Consider the following 25,685-nt stretch of genomic DNA (forward strand, 5'->3'; position numbering starts at 1 on the left):
AGCAGTGGGATTGCTGGATCTTATGATAGCTCTATTTTTAGTTTTTTAAGGAACCTCCATACTGTTCTCCATAATGGCTGCGCCAATTTACATTCCCACAAACAGTGTGGGAGGGCTCCTTTTTATCCACACCCTCTCCAGCATTTATTATTTGTACACTTTTTAATGATGGCCATTCTGACTGGTATGAGGTGATATCTCATTGTAGTTTTGATTTGCATTTCTCTAATAATTATTAGTGAGACTGAGTATCTTTTCATGTGTCTTTGGCCATCTATATGTCTTCTCTGGAGAAATGTCTATTTAGGTCTTCTGCTCATTTTTTGATTGGGTTCTTTGGGGTTTTTTTTGTATTAAGCTGTATGAGCTGTTTGTATATTTTGGAAATTAATCCCTTGTTGGTAGCATTGTTTGCAAATATTTTTTGTCAACCATATTTTAATTGAGCTTCAAAATCAGCCTAAAACTGGCTGCATGGAAACAAATCACAATGTTCGTTCCTTAACTCCCTGGTAACATCAATGCAAGTCTATTTACCTAAATGCAAATATTTATTGCAAATGCTTAAAAGCTTCTGTGTATATGTGTGTACCTTGTAAAATATTATGTGTGTATGTACTTTACCATTTCTCTTTGCTAATTTGCAGTTTCATTAAGTTTAGGGTGCCATTATTTAGGAATCAGAATCCTGAGAGCTTTCCTAAAGACTGAGTCTCCCTTCTTAAATATCCCCTCACTAAAACTGTTCTCTGATGCTGGTAAAACACGGACGAAGGCTGGCCCACATGATGCCCTTCAGACCAAGTTACAGCTTTCTTGACCAAGAGCCAAGCCTCTCATCTCCTTGGAATATAAACAGCCAAGGCAAATTCCAACTTCCAGGCTTTTCTCTAGGATTTTTAAAAGGATTTCTTCTGTAGGTTATAGGTTACCTAAATTTTAAGTTTCTATTTTTCTTCTCTCAGAGTTGATGGGATTCTTCAGGGATCTATGCTGTAACTGATGCAATTTTACAGTTCTGTAAGTAATAGAACAGAGAAATGGAAAGTGAAATTGCCAAGGCTATAGAAGTTACTAAGATCTTCCAGGTCATGAAAGGCGTATGGAAGGTGATGAGCTCCCATAAGATTGTACAAAGGGGGAGAAAGATGAGAGAGGAATTTCAATATTCAGTTCTAGGGGGAAAGAGTCTATCTAAATGATCATTATGAGACTGTTGGTCATAATTATCAGTCCAAAAGAGGATCTAAAAAACACTGTAGACTGTTTTCCAAGAGAGGATTTAAAAATAATTGTAGACTGTTCTCTAAAGATACTGGTGTACTATACCATTTCACAGTGACCAAGAGAACCTGGCTATCATCATAAAGCATCTTAGAAATCAAAGAAAAAAATTCTTCTATCCTTATTTATCACGAAGAATTCATATCTGAAATACTGCAACCAGTCTGAATAGATATAAAGGGACCAGAGAAGGTTTACAGACAGGCTACTGATGTGCTAATGGGTGGAGGTTCTTTATGAGAGAGTTCTTCAACCTAAAAATATAAAGAATAAGAGGATATATATACATATATATTTATACACACACACACACACACACACACACACACACACACACATATATATAATCACAATTTTAAAATGCAGAAGGGGTAAGATTTCAGCACTGTGAAGCCAGACAGCATCTCTGAGTGCTGCAGTCAGGATGGTTACACCAGGGGCTCCCCCAAGCAGCATTTCAGTTGTTCCTCATCTTTGACAGACTCTTACCATGTGGGACTGCTGAAGAATAGTCATTCCTACTAGAGGCACAATGATAGAAAAGATGACCTTACAAGATTCCCTCTGGTTCCATCTTTTTGTAGTTCAGCACCCTGGGCCTGATTTCTCCAGATGATATTATTAATCTTGAAAAGGGGGCTCCATGTGTGCAAGGGTAGATATATAACCAGAAAAAATGGGCTAAATACACATATTTCATTATTCACTGGCATAACTTTAACTTGATGAACTCATCTGGTGATAATGGATGCAAAACCTGTAAGCTCTAGGCATATCCCTGCAAGTTAATACCAGTGCACAATTACTAGAAACTGTTACCATTTCTCTAAATTTTGAGTAAAATACATGCTATTTAAGTCAAGTGGTTTATCACCATAGCAACCATTTCTAGAGTCACACATTCAAATTATAGGCCTGCACAAGGTCCAAGTGACAGAATATTCGGATATAAGTTTTCAGCTATAGTTTTACTTGCAATGGTCACCCACTTTCTTTCACATTCCTGAGGTTTTTGGAAGGAAGAGGAAGGGGGAAAAAAAAGCAAAGGGAAGAAGAGAAATTGACTTCCAAACATAGATTTCTTATATAAGCCTACCCACATAAAGAGCAGGGCCTTCTATGGCGTTAATGAAAACAAAATCTAACTTGTAAATTAGAGAAAGATATAAATATCTCTTTTCTTTTTAATTAAAGTATAATTTACATACAGTAGAATGTGCAAATCTCAAAAGTATAGTTTGATGAGTTTTGATAATGCATAGAGCTATATAACCAACACCCCAATCAAGAAATAGAACAATTCCCCAAGAAGTTCCCTCATGCCACATCCCAGTCAACTCCCTCCCATCCTGGGGCTATAAGTGTTCTGACATTTTTCAACATAAATTACTTTTGTTTTTTCTAAAACTTCATATAAACAAAATAACATACAGTATGTACTCTTTTGTGCCTTGTTTCTTTTGCTTAACGTGTTTTTAATTGAAATTTTTATTGAGATAGTTATAAATTCTCATAGTATTATACCATTTTTGAGATTCATCTGTGTATTAGTAGTTCATTCCTTTTTATTGTCAAACAGTATTCCATTGTATGAATATGTCACAATTTGTTTATCTATCCTTCTATTAGTGAATGTTTGGGCTGTTCCTAGTTTGAGGCTCTTTTTTTATGTAAAGCTGCTATAAACATATTCTACTAATCCTTTTTTGAACTTACATTTGGGATTGCTGGGTAAATGGTAAGTAAATGCTTAACTTTATAAGTAACTGCCCAACTGTATTCCAAAAGGAATGCACCATTTTGTATTCCCACCAGCAATGTAGGAAAATTCCAGTTGCTCCAATATTTGCTAAAATTTCGAGTTGTCAGTCCTTTTAAATTTGGGGCATTCTAGAAAGAGTGTAGTGATGTGTCCTTGTAACTTTTCCTGATATCATTTGCATTTTCCTGATAACTAATGATGTTGCACTTTTTTTCATATGCTTATTGACTACTTATATATCTTTCTATCTGAAGTGTCTGTTCAAGTCTTATGGCCATTTAAAAAAATGAGTTGTCTTTTTATTATTGAGTTGTAGGAATTGTCTTTATATTCTGGATACAAGTCCTTTGTCAGATATTTTATTGCAAATATTTTTTCCCTGTCTGTGACTTGCTTATTTCTTTTCTTAATAGGCTTTAGATGAGCTAATATGTTTACTTTTGCTGAAGTCTATTTTATCCATTTTTTTAAATTTTTTGCTTTATAACAAATTTAATCAGTTATACATATACATATGTTTCCATATCCCCTCCCTTTTGCGTCTCCCTCCCACCCTCCCTATCCCACCCCTCCAGGCGGTCACAAAGCACCGAGCTGATCTCCCTGTGCTATGCGGCTGCTTCCCACTAGCTATCTACCTTACGTTTGGTAGTGTATATATGTCCATGTCGCTCTTTCACTTTGTCACAGCTTACCCTTCCCCCTCCCCATATCCGCAAGTCCATTCTCTAGTAGGTCTGTGTCTTTATTCCTGTCTTACCCCTAAGTTCTTCATGACATTTTTTTTCTTAAATTCCATATATATGTGTTAGCATACAGTATTTGTCTTTCTCTTTCTGACTTACTTCACTCTGTATGACAGACTCTAGGTCTATCCACCTCATTACAAATAGCTCAATTTCATTTCTTTTTATGGCTGAGTAATATTCCATTGTATATATGTGCCACATCTTCTTTATCCATTCATCCGATGATGGACACTTAGGTTGTTTCCAGCTCCGGGCTATTGTGAATAGAGCTGCAATGAACATTTTGGTACACGTCTCTCTTTGAATTATGGTTTTCTCAGGGTATATGCCCAGTAGTGGGATTGCTGGGTCATATGGTAGTTCTATTTGGAGTCTTTTAAGGAACCTCCATACCGTTCTCCATAGCGGCTATACCAATTCACATTCCCACCAGCAGTGCAAGAGTGTTCCCTTTTTTCCACACCCTCTCCAGCATTTATTGTTTCTAGATTTTTTGATGATGGCCATTCTGACTGGTGTGAGATGATATCTCATTGTAGTTTTGATTTGCATTTCTCTAATGAGTAAAGATGTTGAGCATCCTTTCATGTGTTTGTTGGCAGTCTGTATATCTTGTGGAGAAATGTCTATTTAGGTCTTCTGCCCATTTTTGGATTGGGTTGTTTGTTTTTTTGTTATTGAGCTGCATGAGCTGCTTATAAATTTTGGAGATTAATCCTTTGTCAGTTGCTTCATTTGCAAATATTTTCTCCCATTCTGAGGGTTGTCTTTTGGTCTTGTTTATGGTTTCCTTTGCTGTGCAAAAGCTTTTAAGTTTCATTAGGTCCCATGTGTTTATTTTTGTCTTTATTTCCATTTCTCTAGGAGGTGGGTCAAAAAGGATCTTGCTGTGATTTATGTCATAGAGGGTTCTGCCTATGTTTTCCTCTAAGAGTTTTATAGTGTCTGGCCTTACATTTAGGTCTTTAATCCATTTTGAGCTTATTTTTGTGTATGGTGTTAGGGAGTGATCTAATCTCATACTTTTACATGTCCCTGTCCAGTTTTCACAGCACCACTTATTGAAGAGACTGTCCTTTCTCCACTGTACATTCCTGCCTCCTTTATCAAAGATAAGGTGACCATATGTCCATGGGTTTATCTCTGGGCTTTCTATCCTGTTCCATTGATCTATCTTTCTGTTTTTGTGCCAGGACCATACTGTCTTGATTACTGTAGCATTGTAGTATAGTCTGAAGTCAGGGAGCCTGATTCCTCCAGCTCTGTTTTTCGTTCTCAAGATTGCTTTGGCTATTCGGGGTCTTTTGTGTTTCCATACAAATTGTGAAATTTTTTGTTCTAGTTCTGTGAAAAATGCCAGTGGTAGTTTGATAGGGATTGCATTGAATCTGTAGATTGCTTTGGGTAGTAGAGTCATTTTCACAATGTTGATTCTTCCAATCCAAGAACATGGTACATCTCTCCATCTATTTGTATCATCTTTAATTTCTTTCATCAGTGTGTTATAATTTTCTGCATACAGGTCTTTTGTCTCCTTAGGTAGGTTTATTCCTAGATATTTTATTCATTTTGTTGCAATGGTAAATGGGAGTGTTTCCTTGATTTCACTTTCAGATTTTTCATCATTAGTATATAGGAATGCCAGAGATTTCTGTGCATTAATTTTGTATCCTGCAACTTTACCAAATTCATTGATTAACTCTAGTAGTTTTCTGGTAGCATCTTTAGGATTCTCTATGTATAGTATCATGTCATCTGCAAACAGTGACAGCTTTACTTCTTCTTTTCCAATTTGGTTTCCTTTTATTTCCTTTTCTTCTCTGATTGCTGTGGCTAAAACTTCCAAAACTAGGTTGAATAAGAGTGGTGAGAGTGGGCAACCTTGTCTTGTTCCTGATCTTAGTGGAAATGGTTTCAGTTTTTTACCATTGAGGACGATGCTGGCTGTGGGTTTGTCATATATGACCTTTATTATGTTGAGGAGAGTTCCCTCTATGCCTACTTTCTGCAGGGTTTTTATCATAAATGGGTGTTGAATTTTGTCGAAAGCTTTCTCTGCATCTATTGAGATGATCATATGGTTTTTCTCCTTCAATTTGTTAATATGGTGTATCACGTTGATTGATTTGCGTATATTGAAGAATCCTTGCATTCCTGGAATAAACCCCACTTGATCATGGTGTATGATCCTTTTAATGTGCTGTTGGATTCTGTTTGCTAGTATTTTGTTGAGGATTTTTGCATCTATGTTCATCAGAGATATTGGCCTGTAGTTTTCTTTCTTTGTGACATCCTTGTCTGGTTTTGGTATCAAGGTGATGATGGCCTCGTAGAATGAGTTTGGGAGTGCTCCTCCCTCTGCTATATTTTGGAAGAGTTTGAGAAGGATAGGTGTTAGCTCTTCTCTAAATGCTTGATAGAATTCGCCTGTGAAGCCATCTGGTCCTGGGCTTTTGTTTGTTGGAAGATTTTTTATCACAGTCTCAATTTCAGTGCTTGTGATTCATCTATTCATCTTTTCTATTTCTTCCTGATTCAGTCTTGGCAGGTTGTGCATTTCTAAGAATTTGTCCATTTCTTCCAGGTTGTCCATTTTATTGGCATAGAGTTGCTTGTAGTAATCTCTCATGATCTTTTGTATTTCTGCAGTGTCAGTTGTTACTTCTCCTTTTTCATTTCTAATTCTATTGATTTGAGTCTTCTCCCTTCTTTTCTTGATGAGTCTGGCTAATGGTTTATCAATTTTGTTTATCTTCTCAAAGAACCAGCTTTTAGTTTGGTTGATCTTTGCTATCGTTTCCTTCATTTCTTTTTCATTTATTTCTGATCTGATTTTTATGACTTCTTTCTTTCTGCTAATTTTGGGATGTTTTTGTTCTTCTTTCTCTAATTGCTTTAGGTGCAAGGTTAGGCTGTTTATTCGAGATGTTTCCCGTTTCTTAAGGTGGGATTGTATTGCTATAAACTTCCCTCTTAGAACTGCTTTTGCTGCATCCCATAGGTTTTGGGTCGTTGTGTCTCCACTGTCATTTGTTTCTAGGTATTTTTAAATTTCCTCTTTGATTTCTTCAGTGATCACTTCGTTATTAAGTAGTGTATTGTTTAGCCTCCATGTGTTTGTATTTTTTACAGCTCTTTTCCTGTAATTGATATCTAGTCTCACAGCGTTGTGGTCGGAAAAGATACTTGATACAATTTCAATTTTCTTAAATTTACCAAGGCTTGATTTGTGACCCAAGATATGATCTATCCTGGAGAATGTTCCATGAGCACTTGAGAAAAATGTGTATTCTGTTGTTTTTGGATGGAATGTCCTATAAATATCAATTAAGTCCATCTTGTTTAATGTATCATTTAAAGCTTGTGTTTCCTTATTGATTTTCATTTTGGATGATCTGTCCATTGGTGAAAGTGGGGTGTTAAAGTCCCCTACTATGAGTGTGTTACTGTCGATTTCTCCTTTTATGGCTGTTAGTATTTGCCTTATGTATTGAGGTGCTCCTATGTTTGGTGCATAAATATTTACAATTGTTATATCTTCTTCTTGGATCGATCCCTTGATCATTATGTAGTGTCCTTCTTTGTCTCTTCTAGTAGTCTTTATTTTAAAGTCTATTTTGTCTGATATGAGAATTGCTACTCCAGCTTTCTTTTGGTTTCCATTTGCATGGAATATCTTTTTCCATCCCCTTACTTTCAGTCTGTATGTGTCTCTAGGTCTGAAGTGGGTCTCTTGTAGACAGCATATATATGGGTCTTGTTTTTGTATCCATTCAGCCAATCTGTATCTTTTGGTGGGAGCATTTAGTCCATTTACATTTAAGGTAATTATCAATATGTATGTTCCTGTTCCCATTTTCTTAATTGTTTTGGGTTCGTTATTGTAGGTCTTTTACTTCTGTTGTGTTTCTTGCCTCGAGAAGTTCCTTTAGCATTTGTTGTAAAGCTGGTTTGGTGGTGCTGAACTCTCTCAGCTTTTGCTTGTCTGTAAACGTTTTAATTTCTCCATCAAATCTGAATGAGATCCTTGCTGGGTAGAGTAATCTTGGTTGCAGGTTTTTCTCCTTCATCACTTTAATTATGTCCTGCCACTCCCTTCTGGCTTGTAGAGTTTCTGCTGAGAGATCAGCTGTTATCCTGATGGGGATTCCCTTGTGTGTTATTTGTTGTTTTTGCCTTGCTGCTTTTAATATGATTTCTTTGTGTTTAATTTTTGACAGTTTGATTAATATGTGTCTTGGCATATTTCTCCTTGGATTTATTCTGTATGGGACTCTCTGTGCCTCCTGGACTTGATTAACTATTTCCTTTCCCATATTAGGGAAGTTTTCAACTATAATCTCTTCAAATATTTTCTCAGTCCCTTTCTTTTTCTCTTCTTCTTCTGGAACCCCTATAATTCGAATGTTGGTGCATTTAATGTTGTCCCAGAGGTCTCTGAGACTGTCCTCTGTTCTTTCCATTCTTTTTTCTTTAGTTTGCTCTGCAGCAGTTATTTCCACTATTTTATCTTCCACCTCACTTATCCGTTCTTCTGCCTCAGTTATTCTGCTATTGATCCCATCTAGAGTATTTTTTATTTCATGTATTGTGTTTTTAATCGATGCTTGATTCATCTTTAGTTCTTCTAGGTCCTTGTTAACTGTTTCTTGCATTTTGTCTATTCTATTTCCAAGATTTTGGATCTGGGAAATAGAATCTTGGATCATCTTTACCATCATTCTGAATTCTTTTTCAGGTAGACTGCCTATTACCTCTTCATTTGTTAGATCTGGTGGGTTTTTATCTTGCTCCTTCTCCTGCTGGGTGTTTTTCTGTCTTCTCATTTTGCTTATGTTACTGTGTTTGGGGTCTCCTTTTTGCAGGCTGCAGGTTCGTAGTTCCCGTTGTTTTTGGTGTCTGTCCCCAGTGGCTAAGGTTGGTTTAGTGGGTTGTGTAGGCTTCCTGGTGGAGGGAACTAGTGCCTGTGTTCTGGTGGATGAGGCTGGATCTTGTCTTTCTGGTGGGCAGGTCCACGTCTGGTGGTGTGTTTTGGGGTGTCTGCGGACTTTTTATGATTTTAGGCCACCTCTCTGCTAATGGGTGGCGTTGTGTTCCTGTCTTGCTAGTTGTTTGGCATAGGGTGTCCAGCACTGTAGCTTGCTGGTCGTTGAGTGAAGCTGGGTGCTGGTGTTGAGATGGAGATCTCTGGAAGATTTTTGCCGTTTGATATTATGTGGAACTGGGAGGTCTCTTGTGGACCAGTGTCCTGAAGTTGGCTCTCCCACCTCAGAGGCACAGCACTGACTCCTGGCTCCTCAATTTGGGATGATGTGTTGTCTATTCATGTATTCCACAGATGCAGGGTACATCAAGTTGATTGTGGAGCTTTAATCTGCTGCTTCTGAGGCTGCTGGGAGAGGTTTCCCTTTCTCTTCTTTGTTCTCACAGCTCCTGGGTCTCAGCTTTGGATTTGGCCCCGCCTCTGCATGTAGGTCGCCGGAGGGCGTCTGTTCTTCGCTCAGACAGGACAGGGTTAAAGGAGCAGCCTCTTCGGGGACTCTGGCTCACTCAGGCCGGGCGGGAGGCAGGGGCACGGAGTGCGGGGCGAGCCTGCAGCGGCAGAGGTCGGCGTGACGTTGCACCAGCCCGAGGCGCGCCGTGCGTTCTCCCAGGGAAGCCGCCCCTGGATCCCGGGACCCCGGCAGTGGCGGGCTGCACAGGCTCCCGGAAGGGCAGTGTGGGCAGTGACCTGCGCTCGCACACAGGCTTCTTGGCGGCGGCAGCAGCAGCCCCAGCGTCCCACGCCCGTCACTGGGCTCCGCGCTTTCAGTCGCGACTCGCGCCCGTCTGTGGAGCCCCTTTAAGCAGCGCTCTTAATCCCCTCTCCTCGCGCACCAGGAAACCAAGAGGGAAGAAAAAGTCTCTTGCCTCTTCGGCAGCTCCAGAGTTTTCCCGGACTCCCTCCCGGCTAGCTGTGGCACATTAGCCCCCTTCAGGCTGAGTTCTCACCGCCAGCCCCAGTCCTCTCCCTGCGCTCTGACCGAAGCCCGAGCCTCAGCTTCCAGCGCTGCGCACCCCGGCGGGCGAGCAGACAAGCCTCTCGGGCTGGTGAGTGCCGCTCGGCACCGATCCTCTGTGTGGGGATCTCTCCGCTTTGCCCTACCCAGGTATGTGGGGAGTTTCTTGCCTTTTGGGAGGTCTGGGGTCTTCTGCCAGCGTTCAGTAGGTGTTCTGTAGGAGTTGTTCCACGTGTAGCTGTATTTCTGGTGTATCCGTGGGGAGGAAGGTGATCTCCGCGTCTTACTCTTCCGCCATCTTACCCGGAAGTCTATTTTATCCATTTTTAAAGGGCTTTCTGTGTTTTAAGAAATCTTTGACTACTCTCTGGTTGGAAGATATTATCCTATGTTTTCTCATAAGAGCTTTATAGTTCAGCTTTTAAACTAATTTCTGTATACAGTGTGAGCTAGGGGGGTCAAAGTTATTATTTTCCCATATAGATGTACTATTATTCTAGCACCATTTATTGAAAAAACTATCCTTTCTCCATTGAATGGCATTGAAATATCTGTAAAAAATCAATTGACCTCATAAGTGTAGGTCTCTTTCTAGACTCTTGATTTTGTTTCATTGATCTAGTTATCTACTCTTAAACCAATATCACACTGTATTGATTACTGAAGCTACACAGTAAATGTTGAAATCAGATAATATAAGTTCTCCAACTTTGTTCTTTTTATGTTATTTCGGCTGTTCTAGGTCTTACATATTCCCAAATAAATTTTAGAAGCAACTTGTCAATTTCTATCAGAAAAGCAAAAGCCCTAGATTTCACTTGGGGTTGTTTTAAAGTTATAAATCAGTTTGGGGAGACATCTTAATAGTAATCTTCCAATCCATGAACATGGTATATCTCTCCATATATGTCAGCCTTCTTCAGTTTCACTCAGCAATATGGTGTGGGGGTTGCTATATATATTTCACATATATTTTGTTAGATCTATCACTAATATTTTATGTTTTACAATAATATGTTAAATGGTTTAAAAAGCTTTTGTTTTCCAATTGTTCATTGCTAGTATATAAAAATACAATTCATTGTTTTGTATACAAATCTTGCATCTTGCACTTTAAGTTCAATTTCTGAAGATTCCTGGGGATTTTCTATGTACACAACCATGGCATTTGCAGGTAGCCACAGTTTTATTCTTCCTTTCCAATCTATATAATTTTATTTCTTTTACTTGCTTTGTTGCATTGGCTAAGACCTGTAGTACAATGTTAAAAAGAAGTAGACAGGACATCCTTGTCTATCTCCTATCTTCAGTGGAAAAGTGTTCAATATTTCACCATTAAGGATTATATTAGCTTTAGAGGGGTTTTCTTTTCTTTTCTTTTGGTAAAAATCCCTTAGTATGTAAAAGAAAGTTCCCATCTGTCCCTAATCTGCTGAGGGTTTTTCTCATGCTTGAGTGTTGAATTTTATCAAATGCTTTTTTCAAAATTATTGAGATAACTATATGGCTTTTCTCCTTTACTTATTAATATGGTGAATTACATTGATGGATTTTTGGATGTTAATCCAAACTTACATTCCTGGAATATACCATACACTTGATCATAATGTTATGTCTTCCTTATAAATGAGTTGGGAAATAGTCTCAAGAGTTTGTGTCATAAGCTTTCTCCTCCTTCCTTCTTAAATATTTGGAGGAACTAACCAGTGAAATCATTTGGGACTGGAGTTTTCTACACCAGCAAGTTCTTAATTACAAATTCAGTTTTTTAAAAATAAGAATAGAACTATTTAAATTTTCTATTTTTGTGTATCTGTTTAGGTGTATTTTAAAGGAATTTGACCATTTCATATAAATTTTCCAATGTATTAGCATTAAATGATTCATAATATGTTCTTTTTAAAATTATTTCCTTCCTACTATTTTTGTTAGGAGGGTGCTTAATTTGATGTTCTTCTTCTAGCTTATTGAGATGAAAGCTTAGTTCTTATTATTATTGCTACTGTTTTAAACAGTCAACATTATTTTATATTTACTCACATATTTACTCTTGCCAATGCCCTTCATATTTTCCTACAGTTACTTTCATCTGGGATCATTTTCTTTCACTTTGAAACTTTTCTTTTAGTATTTCTTATAGTAAGATAGGCTGGTAAAAATTCTCTCATCTTTTACATATTTGAAAACCTTTTTATTTTTATCTTTGAAGGAAATTATCACCAGATACAGAATTCCAAGTTGGCAGGTTTTTTGTTTTGTATTGTTTTCCATTTAGCAGTTTAACAATATAATTCCTTTGTCTTCTGGCTTCCATTATTTCTGTTGGGCTGTCAAAAGTTGTTCCTTTGGTGGCAACATGCCCCCACCCTCTACTCCAGATGCTTTCACAATTCTCTCTCTCTGATCTAAAGAACTAAAGGATGGAATTCAAAGCAACCACAGACACCAAAGAATAGTGAGGGAATTCCTTAAAGGAGATAGCCAGAAAGGGGGAATCCTAAATTCTGCTCAGCTAAAGATAAATGAACCAATCTAAGATTTGAACTGCTGGCTAAGAGGCAATTTTCAGTTTTTATCCAATCTACTAATTGCCTGCTAAAACAGAAAGGTCAACACTTTTTGGAAGAACATAGTCAAATCAAGAGCCAGTACAACACAACATTCCCAACGTCTAGGATACAATCCAAAATTCCTCAAATTCCTCAACAGAAATAACAATCAATAGAGACAGACCCTGAGATGACCCAGATATTGGAATTGGCAAACAAGGATTTTAAAGCAGTTATCATCACTATTATCAATGATGTAAAGTGAAAATTTATTTGATGAATAAAGCAGCTCTCCATAAAGGAACAGAAATAATAAAAAAGAACCAAATGAAAATTTTAGAATAAAATATAATATCTGAAATTAAATATTCACCAGATAGGTTTAACAGGAACATGGAGACAACAGAGCAAAGAGTAAAACTGAAGACAGATCAATAGAACGTATCCAATTTAAAGAACAGATTGAAAAAAGTCAATACAGCCCCAGGAACTTATTGAACAATATCAAGTGGTCTAACATATGAGTGATTAAGACTCTCAGAAAAAAATAAGGAAAAAGTAATCACAAGATTTCCCAAACTTAGCAAAAGACAGAAATACAGATTCAAGAAGTTCAGCAAATCCCAAGCAAGATAAATGTGAAGTACATTCCTAGCAATATGATTGTCAAACTGCTGAAAACCAAAGATAAAGAGAGGATCTCAAAAACATTCAGAGAAAAGTGACACATTACATATACGAAAAGAACATTTCAAATTACCAGTGACTTCTTATCAGAGAATCTGGATTCCAGAAGGCAGAAGAATAACATCTTTAAAGTGTGGACCAAAATTACCTGTCAAACCAGAACTCTGTAAACAGAGAAAACGTCCTTCAAAAATTAAGACAAAATAAAGTCATTTTTAGATAAAAGAAAACTGAGAGAATTCATCACTAGCAGACATGCAATACAAGAAATGCAAAGGAAGTTCATCAGGCTGAAGGGAGATGATACTAAATGGAAGCTTAGATTTTCAGAAAGGAAAGAAGAGCATCAGAAATGGTAAATACCTGGGTAAATATAAAAGACAATTTTCCTTTTAATTTCTTGGAAATACAACTATTTAGGGCAAAAATTAAAACATGGTTTTGTAGGGTTTATAATTACATAGATGTAATACATGTGACAATCATAGCATAAAGGCAGGATAAGAGATGAGTGGAACCAAATTAATACATTTGAAATTGAAGCAATATTTTTTATAACCCAACCCAATGGGTTGGTTCTCCACAGGGTAAAATATACATAAGCATATACTAGGAGCTATAATCTCTAAGAGGAGCTGGGCAGAAGCCAGGCTTGGGAGAGCAGGGAAATGATTTGAAAGGATTCACTAATATATCCCTTCAACCATGGACGTCTGGCTAAACCCGTGGTGAAACCTAAGCCTTACACAGGAGATTCTACTGGGAATAGAAGTACAGACAAAAGCCTTATTGTTTATGGAAGCTTATGAATCCAAACTAGCAACTGGAATTGCCAATAGCATTAGATCAAACAACAACAGGTCAAAATTCATGTTAGCACAATGAATAACTAGTACCTGTATTAGTCAGCTATTGCTGCAGCTATGCTACTGTGTTTGGGAGGTCTCCAGGTTCCGTTATTCACTAGGAGGACTCACAGAACTCAGCATATAGTTGTAGTCATTGCTATGATTTATTATAGTGAAAGGATGCAGAGCACAATTAGCAAAGTGAAAAGACACTTGAGGAGAAGTCCAGTGGAAACCATGTTTAAGCTTCTAAGAGTCCTCTCCCAGGAGTCACATAGGATGCACTTAATTACCCCAGCAACAAGTTGTGACAACACATGTGAAATGTTGTCAACCAGGGAAGCTCGAAGAGACTCAGCACCCAGGGTTTTTACTGGGAGCTGGTCATGTAGGCAACCTCTGCCTAGCACCTAGCGAAATCCCAGACTCCCAGAAGGAAAGCAGGTGTTCAGCATAAACCATATTGTTTGCACAGTTTAGGCACAATTAATCATTCTTATCAGTTAATGGTAGCCACTGTTCCAAAATCTAAGTTCCCAAAAGCCAGCCAAGGGCCAACCTGGCAAGCAGGACTTTTCAAGGATAGCAGTTTAGGCCTGCTATGTTAACTCTTTTCTGTACAACTACCTAACAAAGAACTATAAGAGTCTCAGTATGTTCTAACAATAAACATTAATTTTTGCTTGGCGGTGCTAGGCTAGACTTCAGGCTTTGTATTGGGTCCAAGTCTGTTCACAGATCTTCATAATTCCAGGAACTGTGGCTTCTGCAGTCATGTTCTTCTCATGACAGGTGGCAGAAATACAAGAGAGCAAGCTAAATCACGCAAACACTTTTAAGGTCTCTGCTTACATCACACCTCCTAACATTTCATTTGCTAAAGTCAGTCTCATATAGCTAAGATCAACATTAGTGAGGTGAGAAAATATACATCTACTCTAATAGGGAGAAAAACCACATGGCAAAGGGTATGAATGTACAGATCCCTTACAGAGGTTTTAAATAATTGGGAAAAATGGGGCTTCCCTGGTGGCGCAGTGGTTGAGAGTCCGCCTGCCGAAGCAGGGGACGTGGGTTCGTGCCCCACTCCAGGAAGATCCCACATGCCGTGGAGCGGCTAGGCCCGTGAGCCATGGCCGCTGAGCCTGCGCATCCGGAGCCTGTGCTCCACAACAGGAGAGGCCACAACAGTGAGAGGCCCGCGTACCACAAAAAAAATAAATAAATAAAATAATTGGGAAAAATAATCCAATCTACCACAGTGCCCTAGGGATCTCACCAAACTCAGAGGGCAAATGAGGTTGGAAGCATCATCTTACCACTTTTGAAAATATTTCTTAGTTTGTTCATTAGTTTATTCCCACACCTATGCCCAAAGGAGCCTTAAAGCAGACAGGAAAGAACATGGAATTTTAGCAATATTCTATGCAAGTTCTTTAGCAATATAATAATAAAATTAATAATAGCTAACATTAATGAGTGCTTACTATATGTCAAGAGTGTTACATGCATGATTTCATTTAGTCCTTGGTTGATGTCATTATTTTTCCCATTTTAGATATGAGGAAACAGAGGCCTAGAGACTTGCCCAAGGTCCTAAAGCTTGTAAGTGGTGAAGCCAGGATTTGAATCCAGGCAGCCTAGATCTGGAGCTTGTGCTTTTAACCAGTAGGATATTTTAAATGGAATGCTTGGGCATATATGCTAGATTACAATGCTTCAATATTGGAGTATAAAAGTGTGCCAGAAATATGGAAGCACCACCAAATTTTCACATGATTCACATGGGCTCAGGGAACTAAGATTTAATATGTTAAGAAAAGAAAATTTTTATCTTACTCAACTAAAATACTAAGAAAACTTGACTTTTTCCTCACAGCAACAGGTCAATATACCACATAGTTCAACCATTTAATTTCAATCTTATTTAAATTCAAATATTCCTTGACTTTGAAGAACTGCTAATGAACACATTTCATTGATCAAAATAACTTTTCAAAGTTTCTAAGCCAGCTTGCCTTTCTACTTTCTACACTAGATAAAGTATCTGCTACACATACCACCTCCTATGATTCTGTAAAGGCCATGTTTTTTCAGTCAAGAAAAATGATCACAAAAATCTTCCATTTTCACTAAACAAGTATATTCAAGACTGTGTTCAATAAACAATTTGACAACTAAGAAGTTTTTCCTTTATGAAGCAAGAATTCTGTAATGCAAATATACTTCTATCACATCCAGAGTTGCTAGTCCCTCCCTCTATGGTTATGGGGGGGTGCATTTTAATTACAGACATTCATTTCTCTTCAATTGTTTTCTGAGCTTAATGAACAATGAAAGTACTGTACTACTTATCGGAAATCACTAAGAATCGAACGTCGAAAGGCATGTTCCTGCAATAAGCAATGGTCTGCTAAGTGTCTCATTTGAAGATGAGTAAATGCTGCTGTAGGAATTAAGTCTTGGGTCTGTCTGACAGAATAGACTAAGAACCCATTGTAGGGAATTCAGAGGGTTACCAATAACACAAAACGTTATCTAGATGTACTCAGCCTGTAAAATACAAGATATATAAGAGAGAACACTTCTATCTTCAAAAAACACAGTTACCTAAAACAAACTAAAGGTTGAAAGTGAAAAGAAAAAAAAAGGACATTAACAAATGTCAACTAGTCAAAGATAAGTTTGAAAAAGTGAAGTGTGATACCTTAGTCCAAACATGAACAGTGAGGAGATACACACTGTATTTTTCCATAATGCCCAGGGCATTTGGAACTAAGGAACAGTTACTCAGAGAAAGAGGAAGGTGCTTGGTTCAACTGTTTTTGTTTTTAATAATTCCTCACTTTCTCTGCCGGTTTTTCAAGTGCTTTGCCACTTATCTAAAAAATATGATGACACTGGCTTGTGAGAAATACAAAATCAGAAGCTCTAAATGGATTTATGAGATTCTTCAGAATAGAGAACAATGATACAATTGAAAGCAGGAACTGCTGGCAGATTTCCATTTAAAGCCAAATTTCAAATATTTTAATGGAAAAAGAATCATATACATCTCTTTAATTTCGTAAGTATAAATTATTTATCATATCAAATTATCCATATAATCTAATTTTAACAAATAAATTTTTCCCGTGGGAAATATTTCAATATTCATAGAGTGATTTTTTTCTCTTTTTAAAAAATTTATTTATTTATTTATTTATTTATTTGTGGCTGTGTTGGATCTTTGTTGCTGTGCTTGGGCTTTCTCTAGTTACAGCAAGCAGGGGCTACTCTTCATTGCGGTGAGTCAGCTTCTCACTGCGGTGGCTTCTCTTGTTGCAGAGCACGGGCTCTAGGTGCATGGGCTCAGTAGTTGTGGCTTGCAGGCTCTAGAGCGCAGGCCCAGTAGTTGTGGCACACGGGCTTATTTGCTTCACGGCATGTGGGATCTTCCCGGACCAGGGCTCGAACCCATGTCCCCTGTATTGGTAGGAGGATTCTTAACCACTGAGCCACGAGGGAAGCCCTTCATAGAATGATTTTTAATAAAATTAAAGTCTCTCTCTTAAGAATATTAGTTACTATATGAATCCTGTGTGGACTCAAGACTAAATGGCCTACACTATTTTCAGTTATCACGTTAGGCCTTATACTCCACTATTTACTGTTAATGAAGATTTGAAAAAAATAAAAGAAGTAATTTCTTAACATAAACTCAACTTCAATATAATTAACAAAGTAACATATTTATTCATAAAAATCAGTGAAAAATTTAATATGGATGAGAAGTCTTTCTTTTAAGGGGTAACACTTTTCAGAAAAATTCCCAAATAAGGTAAGGTATTCCTCCCAAGATATCACAGCCAAAACCTAAGCATAGGAGAGTCCCTTAAAGGACATCCAGGGCAAACTCCTACCCATCTGGGAGAAATTCCTGCTACAGCATTTGTAACAAGTAGCTTTCCAGAGTCTGCATGAATGCTTCCAATGATTGAAAGGTAGGGTTTACTATCCATGGCCCAGCCTGTGCTATTGCAGGTGAGCTCTGATTGTGGAAAAGTTCTTCTTGTTGATGAGTAGAAATCTATATTCTTAAATTTTCAATCCACTGAGTATAGTTCTAGCATCCACATGAACCTCAAATTCCAATTCTTCTGTTCCCTAATTGGAAGTAGCTGAGAACAGCATGGCAAGTCCCATCACTCTGTGACTTGCAGGGGGAAGAGGAGGATGATAGTGGAGACAAGTGACAGAGCAATGAAAAAGGAGATGGAAGACAAACATTTGGTTCCAAGGATATTTTATGTCAGAATCAGTGCCAAACAGAATCCAAGACTACAAAAGATAATGTGCATATGCATGTGTATGTATGGATTTGTGTTTGTATATATGTGAGTATACAGTAGATGCATGTATGTAATATGTGTAATGTATGTGTATGCATGTGTGAGTACATATACATGTATGTATATGTGTGTGAGTATGTGTGCACATGTATATGTGTGTATAAAATGCCAAGTCAGCTAACAGGAAAATTTCCAAACTATAAATGAGGAAATGCAAATATTGGGTTTTTAGGATATTTTTAACAAGAATATAAAATACACACAGCTGCTAAGCACTGCAGGAGTTGTTAACAGACTAGAGAGGATGAAAGGAAGTCAATAAACTTATGTTTATATTATGGTAAAAATATGGTTATTTCAAAATATCTGAATAATTAAATGTCAAGCTTATTAACTAGATATTTGCTATCAAGTAGACAAAGAAGTTCCCAATGAGTAAATAAAAATCAACCAGATCACTCTACTGGGTCTCTTTCCACAAATTTCTGACAGGATTCTTATCATGGCATGGTGTAGGCCAGCCACGCTGCACCTTCCTGGCTGTGGGTCAGGATTTACCCTCTCGGTTCCTTTCTCCACTTGCCCGTCTCTAGGCCTCGGAGAACTGAAAGGCAGCAACTCCTCACAAGAAGTCTGGGCTCTCCGGAGGTAAATACAGCCCCCACTGGCAGCATGTTCAATCATTAAAGAAGAGCTAAAATATGCTGATTAGATCTCAAGACAAGAAAGAGAACAAACATACAGAAAATTTTTCCTCAAACACAGAAACGAAAGAAAAAAAGGGTTTGGGTAAACTGTCAGGATTTCAATTTAGCAGAACACAATCTAGAATTAATCAAAATGTTACTAAATTTTATTCACCAAAAATAATAAAACTATATTCAGATCTAATAAGGTAAAATAATAAAACTATACAAACAGTTTTAGCTACCATAAAATTGGAAACGACTAGCTGGATAATTTAGTAAGTCTTTTTCTAGGTAATACATAAACCCATTCCAAATTGTGTAGCCTGGTAAAATACAAAAATTATTCATCGTGACTCATTAGCCAAAACTGGCACACCACCTGTCTTTGTAAATAAAGTTTCATTGGAACATGGCCATGCTCATTCATTTGTTGTCTGTGTCTATTTTCATGCTATAACATCAGAGTTGAGAAGCTGTGACAGAGACTATTATGGCCCACAAAGCCTAAAATACGTACTATCTGTTCCTTTACAGGAAAACTTTGCAGACTCCTGCCCTATATAATCATGGATCCTAAAATAAGCATATAGGCCACCTTGCTAAATCATGATAGTTTCAAGGGAGGAAAGAACTTTACTGTCTTTATCATGCAGGTCTCCTTTGTTACAAACCATTAAAAACCAACAACAAAAAAGAGTTGCAAAAAAATGTTCCAAGTGTTGTGAAGGTATTTTACAGTTTGGAGAAATGGAACAATTGGTTCTTCCTACTTGTTTTGTTGGTTCTTCCTACCTGTTTTCCTTCCTCTTCATCTGAAGAGTTACTGACATGGATACTTCTGCTGGGTTGGTAACCTTTCAACTTTTCGTGACCGGACCAGTTGTTCTTTTGGTCTGTTGTACTTTCCTCATCACTTCCTGGGTTATTTTTCCATTCTTTCATCATTTCTAACACATTGGTTGGTCTCGCCGAAGAAAGTATATTGCCCTAATATTAACAATGAATTTTTGGTGTTATAAACAGTTTAGAAAATGGAAGACTCTTACATATTTTAGTAATATAGTCTCACAAATTCAGTAAGCCACATGGAAAAATTATAATGCTGAATAAATAGCAAAACTTTGGATGCCCTTTTGAGCATACTCCTTGTACTGGCATGTCTCAGACCTCTTCACTAATACTTTTACAATATGCCAAAATTTAGGGATGGGAGAATATTCTGGTTTAAAAGAACAGTGCAGCATGCTTGTGTGAAAGAACCACTAGATAGGGCAAGTTCCTGGAATCCAAAGACCCCCTTACAGTGCCGTTCCTAGAAAATTAATAGGGAAGCTAAAAAATGAAAGAAGTTGCCCAAAGTCTACTGGGTCCAACACTAAGGGTAAGCCTATATAACATCAAAATGTCTAGGTAAGAAATCTAAATTCAGTTGATTAGTCCGGTGCCGTGTCCAAGAATATAGATCTTTGACTTGAAAGCTCTTAGTTGACTGGAAGATTTCGATATAATGTGGTCATTTGATTATAATGGATTCCGTGCACTGTTTTAACCCCAGATGTGGCTATACCATACTAAAATTGACCATTTTATATTAACTATCTTCTTCTCAAATATTATATTCCATTTAATGCCAAGAAATGCATGAATGCATTCTTAAATGCCTCCTGCTAGACTAGGTATGCCTTAAATAGTTTTGCTCCTAACTCAGACTAGTAGAGAAAGTTTGGACAAGAAGTTTGGATCACATTTAGATTAAAACAGGACGTTTAGGTGTGGGAACAACTATGGAGTGATCTAAGTTAATTTGATATGTGGGTGGACTGAAGCATTAAGCAACAGTGATTCAGAATAGTATGAGGCCAGGCATCTTAAGAGCCGCCATCTGAGTACACTGTTGAGGATTTGTAGAGTTTAATATATTTGTGGTTAAAGACACAGACAAATATTAAGCATGGAATAGTAATAATTAAATGAGGATCATTATGCTATTCATTCCCTGTGGTTCTTCTACGTCATCCTGTTTTGAGAAGGTCTATATTCTTACTACTTTCATAGCATCCTACTTTTGGTTGCACTTTGCAGCCTCTACCCATTTACTCCCAGAATGCCCTTACTATGCCTTCTGCCAACACGTAGCCTACATTTCCGTCAAGGCTCAAGTTGACAGTCATCTCCGTCAAGTATCCCAGAACTTCCAAAGATGTCAACTTAAATGAAGCACAGATGAAGTCTCAGAGAGCAAAAAGGAGTTGAAATTGTTTAGAATGGCAGATAGTCTCAGAGCTCTCATCTGAATGAGTTCTGATCTTCAGGGCTCTGTCAACAGCCCTGCTTGACCCCAGTGATTCATCTAGCCTCTATTATAACTTCCTGGCTTCATGATGACCTTGAACACTAACCCACAGTGTCCAGGCTCCTGGAATACTAGTACACACAACTTTGCCTCAACTTAATTCTTTCATTAGAAAACAGAGACAATCTGACATCTATGTCTGTAATCCCAGTCCTCAATTGCTCTTCCCTGATAAACTCTCTACAGGTTAACTCTTTGGATCTAGAGTCATTTCTTCCAGGCACATAGTAGAATTTTGCTTCTCCACCTCTTTTGGAACATGATGATATGACTTGTTTTGACCAGTAAAATGTGATTTGAAATAGTGTGTATCACTTCTGGGTAGAAACTTGAAGAGAGAGCATGTAATTTACATGTTCTCAATTTCTTCCTTAGTTAACTATAGAAGCACAGAGATAGAGCCTCCCTCAGCCTGGGTCCCTGAGTGAAGACAAAGTAAAACAGAGCTTACTCTCCTCCTCCCAGCCAATGTGCAATGGAAGGCATAAACAGCACTGAGATTTGGGGGTCACTTGTTACCACAGCATAATCTAGCCTGTCCTGATAGAAGATTAAATATTTACACTCTGTAAGTCACCTCCAAAAAGCTTTATAAAGAGTGAGCCCACTATATAATCAGCATACCCAACAAAGTTGTAATTACTACACAAATCACATGCAATCAGTACCATGTGATAGCCAATTTATTTAGGCAGTCTTTGCTTTGCACAGTCCTGATATGCATGAATTTTAGTCATCATGACTTAAATAACATCAGTCCCTCAGCAACACAGTTCAAATTTCAGTCACCATGGTACATTAACTATAATTGCATAAAGTTCAAACTTCACTGCTAGCTCTTCAATCCACGATCACCAGGTAAATTACAGATTTGCATCATGATCAGTGACCAATCATGTCACTTCTTTCACAGTCTGTTGGTGATTGCACACTGTGCATCTGCTATTCAGTTCACACACAGACAGCAATGTGTGCTGTTGTGTTGCCTCCTTGTCTTGCAGGGAATTTGCTAACAAAAATTAAACTGCAACAAAGAAATTAAAAGTGATAATACTGGGAGTAAAATTTGAATCAAATATAAATGGAGTAATAGAAGAAATAGCTGACCATGGGAATGCTGCCACTGCCGCTGTGAGAATCTAGATGCGCAACCAAAGGAACTTAGTGAAGGCAAACTTATCAACATAAATGAGGAAGGATGAAGATGCTTCAGAGAAAATAACACCCACAAAAAACTTGACATTTAAAGAATTTTCAGAGATATTCAGGACATTGAAAAGACAAAGGATACAATGTTGGAAGTAGATCCAAACTTGTAAAACAGTATGACAATTCACCAAGGCATAAAAAAGATGCTCCCCTCTGTATGATAAGAAGAAGGCAAGCACTGTTTAAATCTTGGTAAGTTTTTAACTCCAAAATAAGACACTTTAACTCTCAATATTTCTAATGTTTTAAATTACAGTGCAAAAAATTTAGCTTTACTTTTGTTTCATTCTCTCTATATATTTAGAACCAACAGGGAGTTTTTAATGTTTAACAAAAAATTTTAAAGGGCATGAAAAAATCACAATTTTTCCCATTGATTATTAAAATCATTTTGCACAGCTTCAATATGCACTATTTTTATGGTTCTGCACTACTGTGCAAAGCAAGGATTACCTGTACTACCTTGAATCTGCATTTCTAGCCAGCTTTCAAGCGCTTGCTTCACATATATCAGTATATACACATAAAAGCATGGTGACTGACACGCTACAAATGACTCTATTTCTTATTGCAAAGAGACTGGGGAGAAGAGCAAAAGATCTAGAATAGGGTCATTATCCCATCAAAAATACTCTACCATTTATAAATTTTTAACTATTTGCTTCCTATATTCCCTTGTGATATCAAACAGGGCACAAATGTTGCTATATATTCCAGACTTTCCCTCTTGTCTAAAGTCCAGCCAGTAACTTACTAGACGAGCCCCTTCTTGCCTGCTAACAGTTGGAGGAAGAATTGCATCAGATACTTGGACTGACCAATGAATAAGTGGCCCAGAGCTGTGTGTCATGAGCCTTCTAGGCTCAAGAGAAATTACACATGAACCAACCAAACAAAAATGGGTGGAATTGTTAGGGCAGACACTGGAGATTGTGGAGACACCTCACCATCAGAACAGTAACCTCTGAACTCCCTTTACTGGCTGTGTTAAGAGGGGTCACACCCTGAACTCATCAACCATGAAGCAGCAAATGGCAAGAAGGCAGCAGTAATAGGCTGATAATCTGAGGCTATCATAAGTAGAAAACCAACCTTTTTGTTAATAAATTTCCACTTGTTGGGCTTCCCTGGTGGCGCAGTGGTTGAGAGTCCGCCTGCCGATGCAGGGGACACGGGTTCGTGCCCCGATCCCGGAAGATCCCACATGCCGCGGAGCGGCTGGGCCCGCGAGCCATGGCCGCGGAGCCTGTGTGTCCGGAGCCTGTGCTCCGCAACGGGAGAGGCCACAGCAGTGAGAGGCCCGCGTACAGAAAAAAAAAAAAAAAAAAAAAATTCCACTTGTTTAACTCACAGTTTAAGACTACTTTATTTTGAAAAACTGGAAAAATGAACACTCATAGAGGAGAAGCATTGGTCAAATACTAAGATTTGGATTTAATCTTAGTAGACAGGTCCTGCAAATAGGAACCCAAACATACGTCCTCATCTAACAAAATGTGCCTTTTCAAGGACAGTGCCTATCAGTATTCTGTAAACAATAAGTCTTTTACAAGTATTTTTTAATGAATGAATGAATGATATGTATGAGTTGGGATAAGATAGTATGAAACATAAAATCAGCAAAGCGAAAAGGAAACATTCTGGGTCTTTAACTTACGGTCATCATTTTCTACTTTTTGTTAAGTAGCTAGGACTCTTTATTTTGTAATGTTCCGAGGAATAAATTTTTTTAATTAGAAAAAATTTTTATATCTTTCTAAAAAAGATATAAAAGGATGCTCAACCTCACAAAATTAATAAAATCCAAATCAAAAACAATGAGTTGGCAATTTTCACCTAATAGATGGACATAAATTTAAGTTTGATAAAACTCTGTGTTGGTGAGGGTATGGGGTAACAGGCTCTCTCATTTACTTGCTTTTTATGGGAGGATAAATCGGCAATAAACTATCAAAATATGTAATGCACATTCTCATAAACCAGTAATTCAACTTTTTTTTTTTTTTTTTTGCGGTACGCAGGCCTCTCACTGTTGTGGCCTCTCCCGTTGCGGAGCACAGGCTCCGGATGCACAGGCTCAGCAGCCATGGCTCACGGGCCCAGCCGCTCCGCGGCATGTGGGATCTTCCTGGACCGGGGCACGAACCCGTGTCCCCTGCATCGGCAGGCGGACTCTCAACCACTGCGCCACCAGGGATGCCCAGTAATTCAACTTTTAAGAATTTATTTTATAGATATGCTGACACAGTATGCAAACGTATACTTACAAGAACATTTGTTGCACCACTGTTTGTAACAGAAAGGACCTGAAACAATTTAAATATTCCATATTCATAGGGGCAAAATAATAGTGTATCCATAGTTTTGGATACAATACTGCTTTTTAAAAAAATAAGCATATCTTCCCAAAATACATTAGATGAAAAAGAATAGTTTGCGTAATATAAACCCATTTGTGAAAAGGGAATAATAAAAATGTTCAGAATGTATTTGAAAGAATGCATAATAGACTTAACAATGGTTATCTTTAGTAAGAGGGAATGAGGGAATAGAGGGAGAAAGTTATTTTTCCTGCCTTGTTTACCATTTAAATCACTTACTAAGGGTAATGGCAACTATTATATGACTAAAAAGTAATATAAACTATGTAGGAAAAGAAATAATGTAAGTTGCAGATACTCACAAAGGACTGATAGCACCCAGTAAGATCACCAAACATGCTCTCATGGGTCTCAGTGAGGCCAAGGCAGCAGCATAGAAAGGTAGTAAGGGCTGCTGAAGTAAGCAACTCTGCACCACTTTAAAATTTTTCCTAACAAAGTCATCTCAGTGATTTAGTTTTCACAAGTATAGCAAATAATGAGAATAGAGAAAATTGGTGTTGATATTCCTATTCTTTAAGAGGAAACAAACTGAGAAATTTAGTAATTTACCCTTATTCCAGAAGTGCATTTCCAATTGTCTGCTAAGAATTTCTAGGTAGAGGTGTTGCTGAGCCTTCAATACTGTAATGTATATTTGAAAACTGCTCAGAGAATTTTTCCCACCATAAGAAAAAAAAATTTAAACTATGTGAGGTGACGGATATAGTAACTAAATTTACTGTGGTAATCATTTCACAATATATACATATATTAAGTCACTATGTTGCACATCTTAAATTTATACAATGTTATATGTCAAATTACGTCTCAGTAAAGCTGGAAAAATAAAAACAAAATATAT

At 37.6% G+C, this 25,685-nt stretch overlaps 1 protein-coding gene across 2 annotated transcripts in view; it reads right to left on the reverse strand.

Annotated features, from left to right (window-relative positions):
• STK33 (serine/threonine kinase 33) overlaps positions 1-25,685 on the reverse strand; it is a 76,747-nt gene that overhangs the window by 3,769 nt on the left and 47,293 nt on the right. The window contains exon 11 of one of the 2 annotated variants that reach the window (XM_060104737.1): positions 19,691-19,885. The exons of the other annotated variant lie outside the window; for it this stretch is intronic. Within the exon in view, the coding sequence (XP_059960720.1) occupies positions 19,691-19,885 (195 nt within the window). The remainder of the gene's footprint in view (positions 1-19,690; positions 19,886-25,685) is intronic. 2 annotated transcript variants of the gene reach the window in all.

This window comes from Mesoplodon densirostris, chromosome 7 (assembly GCF_025265405.1).
Source record: "Mesoplodon densirostris isolate mMesDen1 chromosome 7, mMesDen1 primary haplotype, whole genome shotgun sequence".
NCBI classification, from domain to species: Eukaryota; Metazoa; Chordata; class Mammalia; order Artiodactyla; family Ziphiidae; genus Mesoplodon; species Mesoplodon densirostris.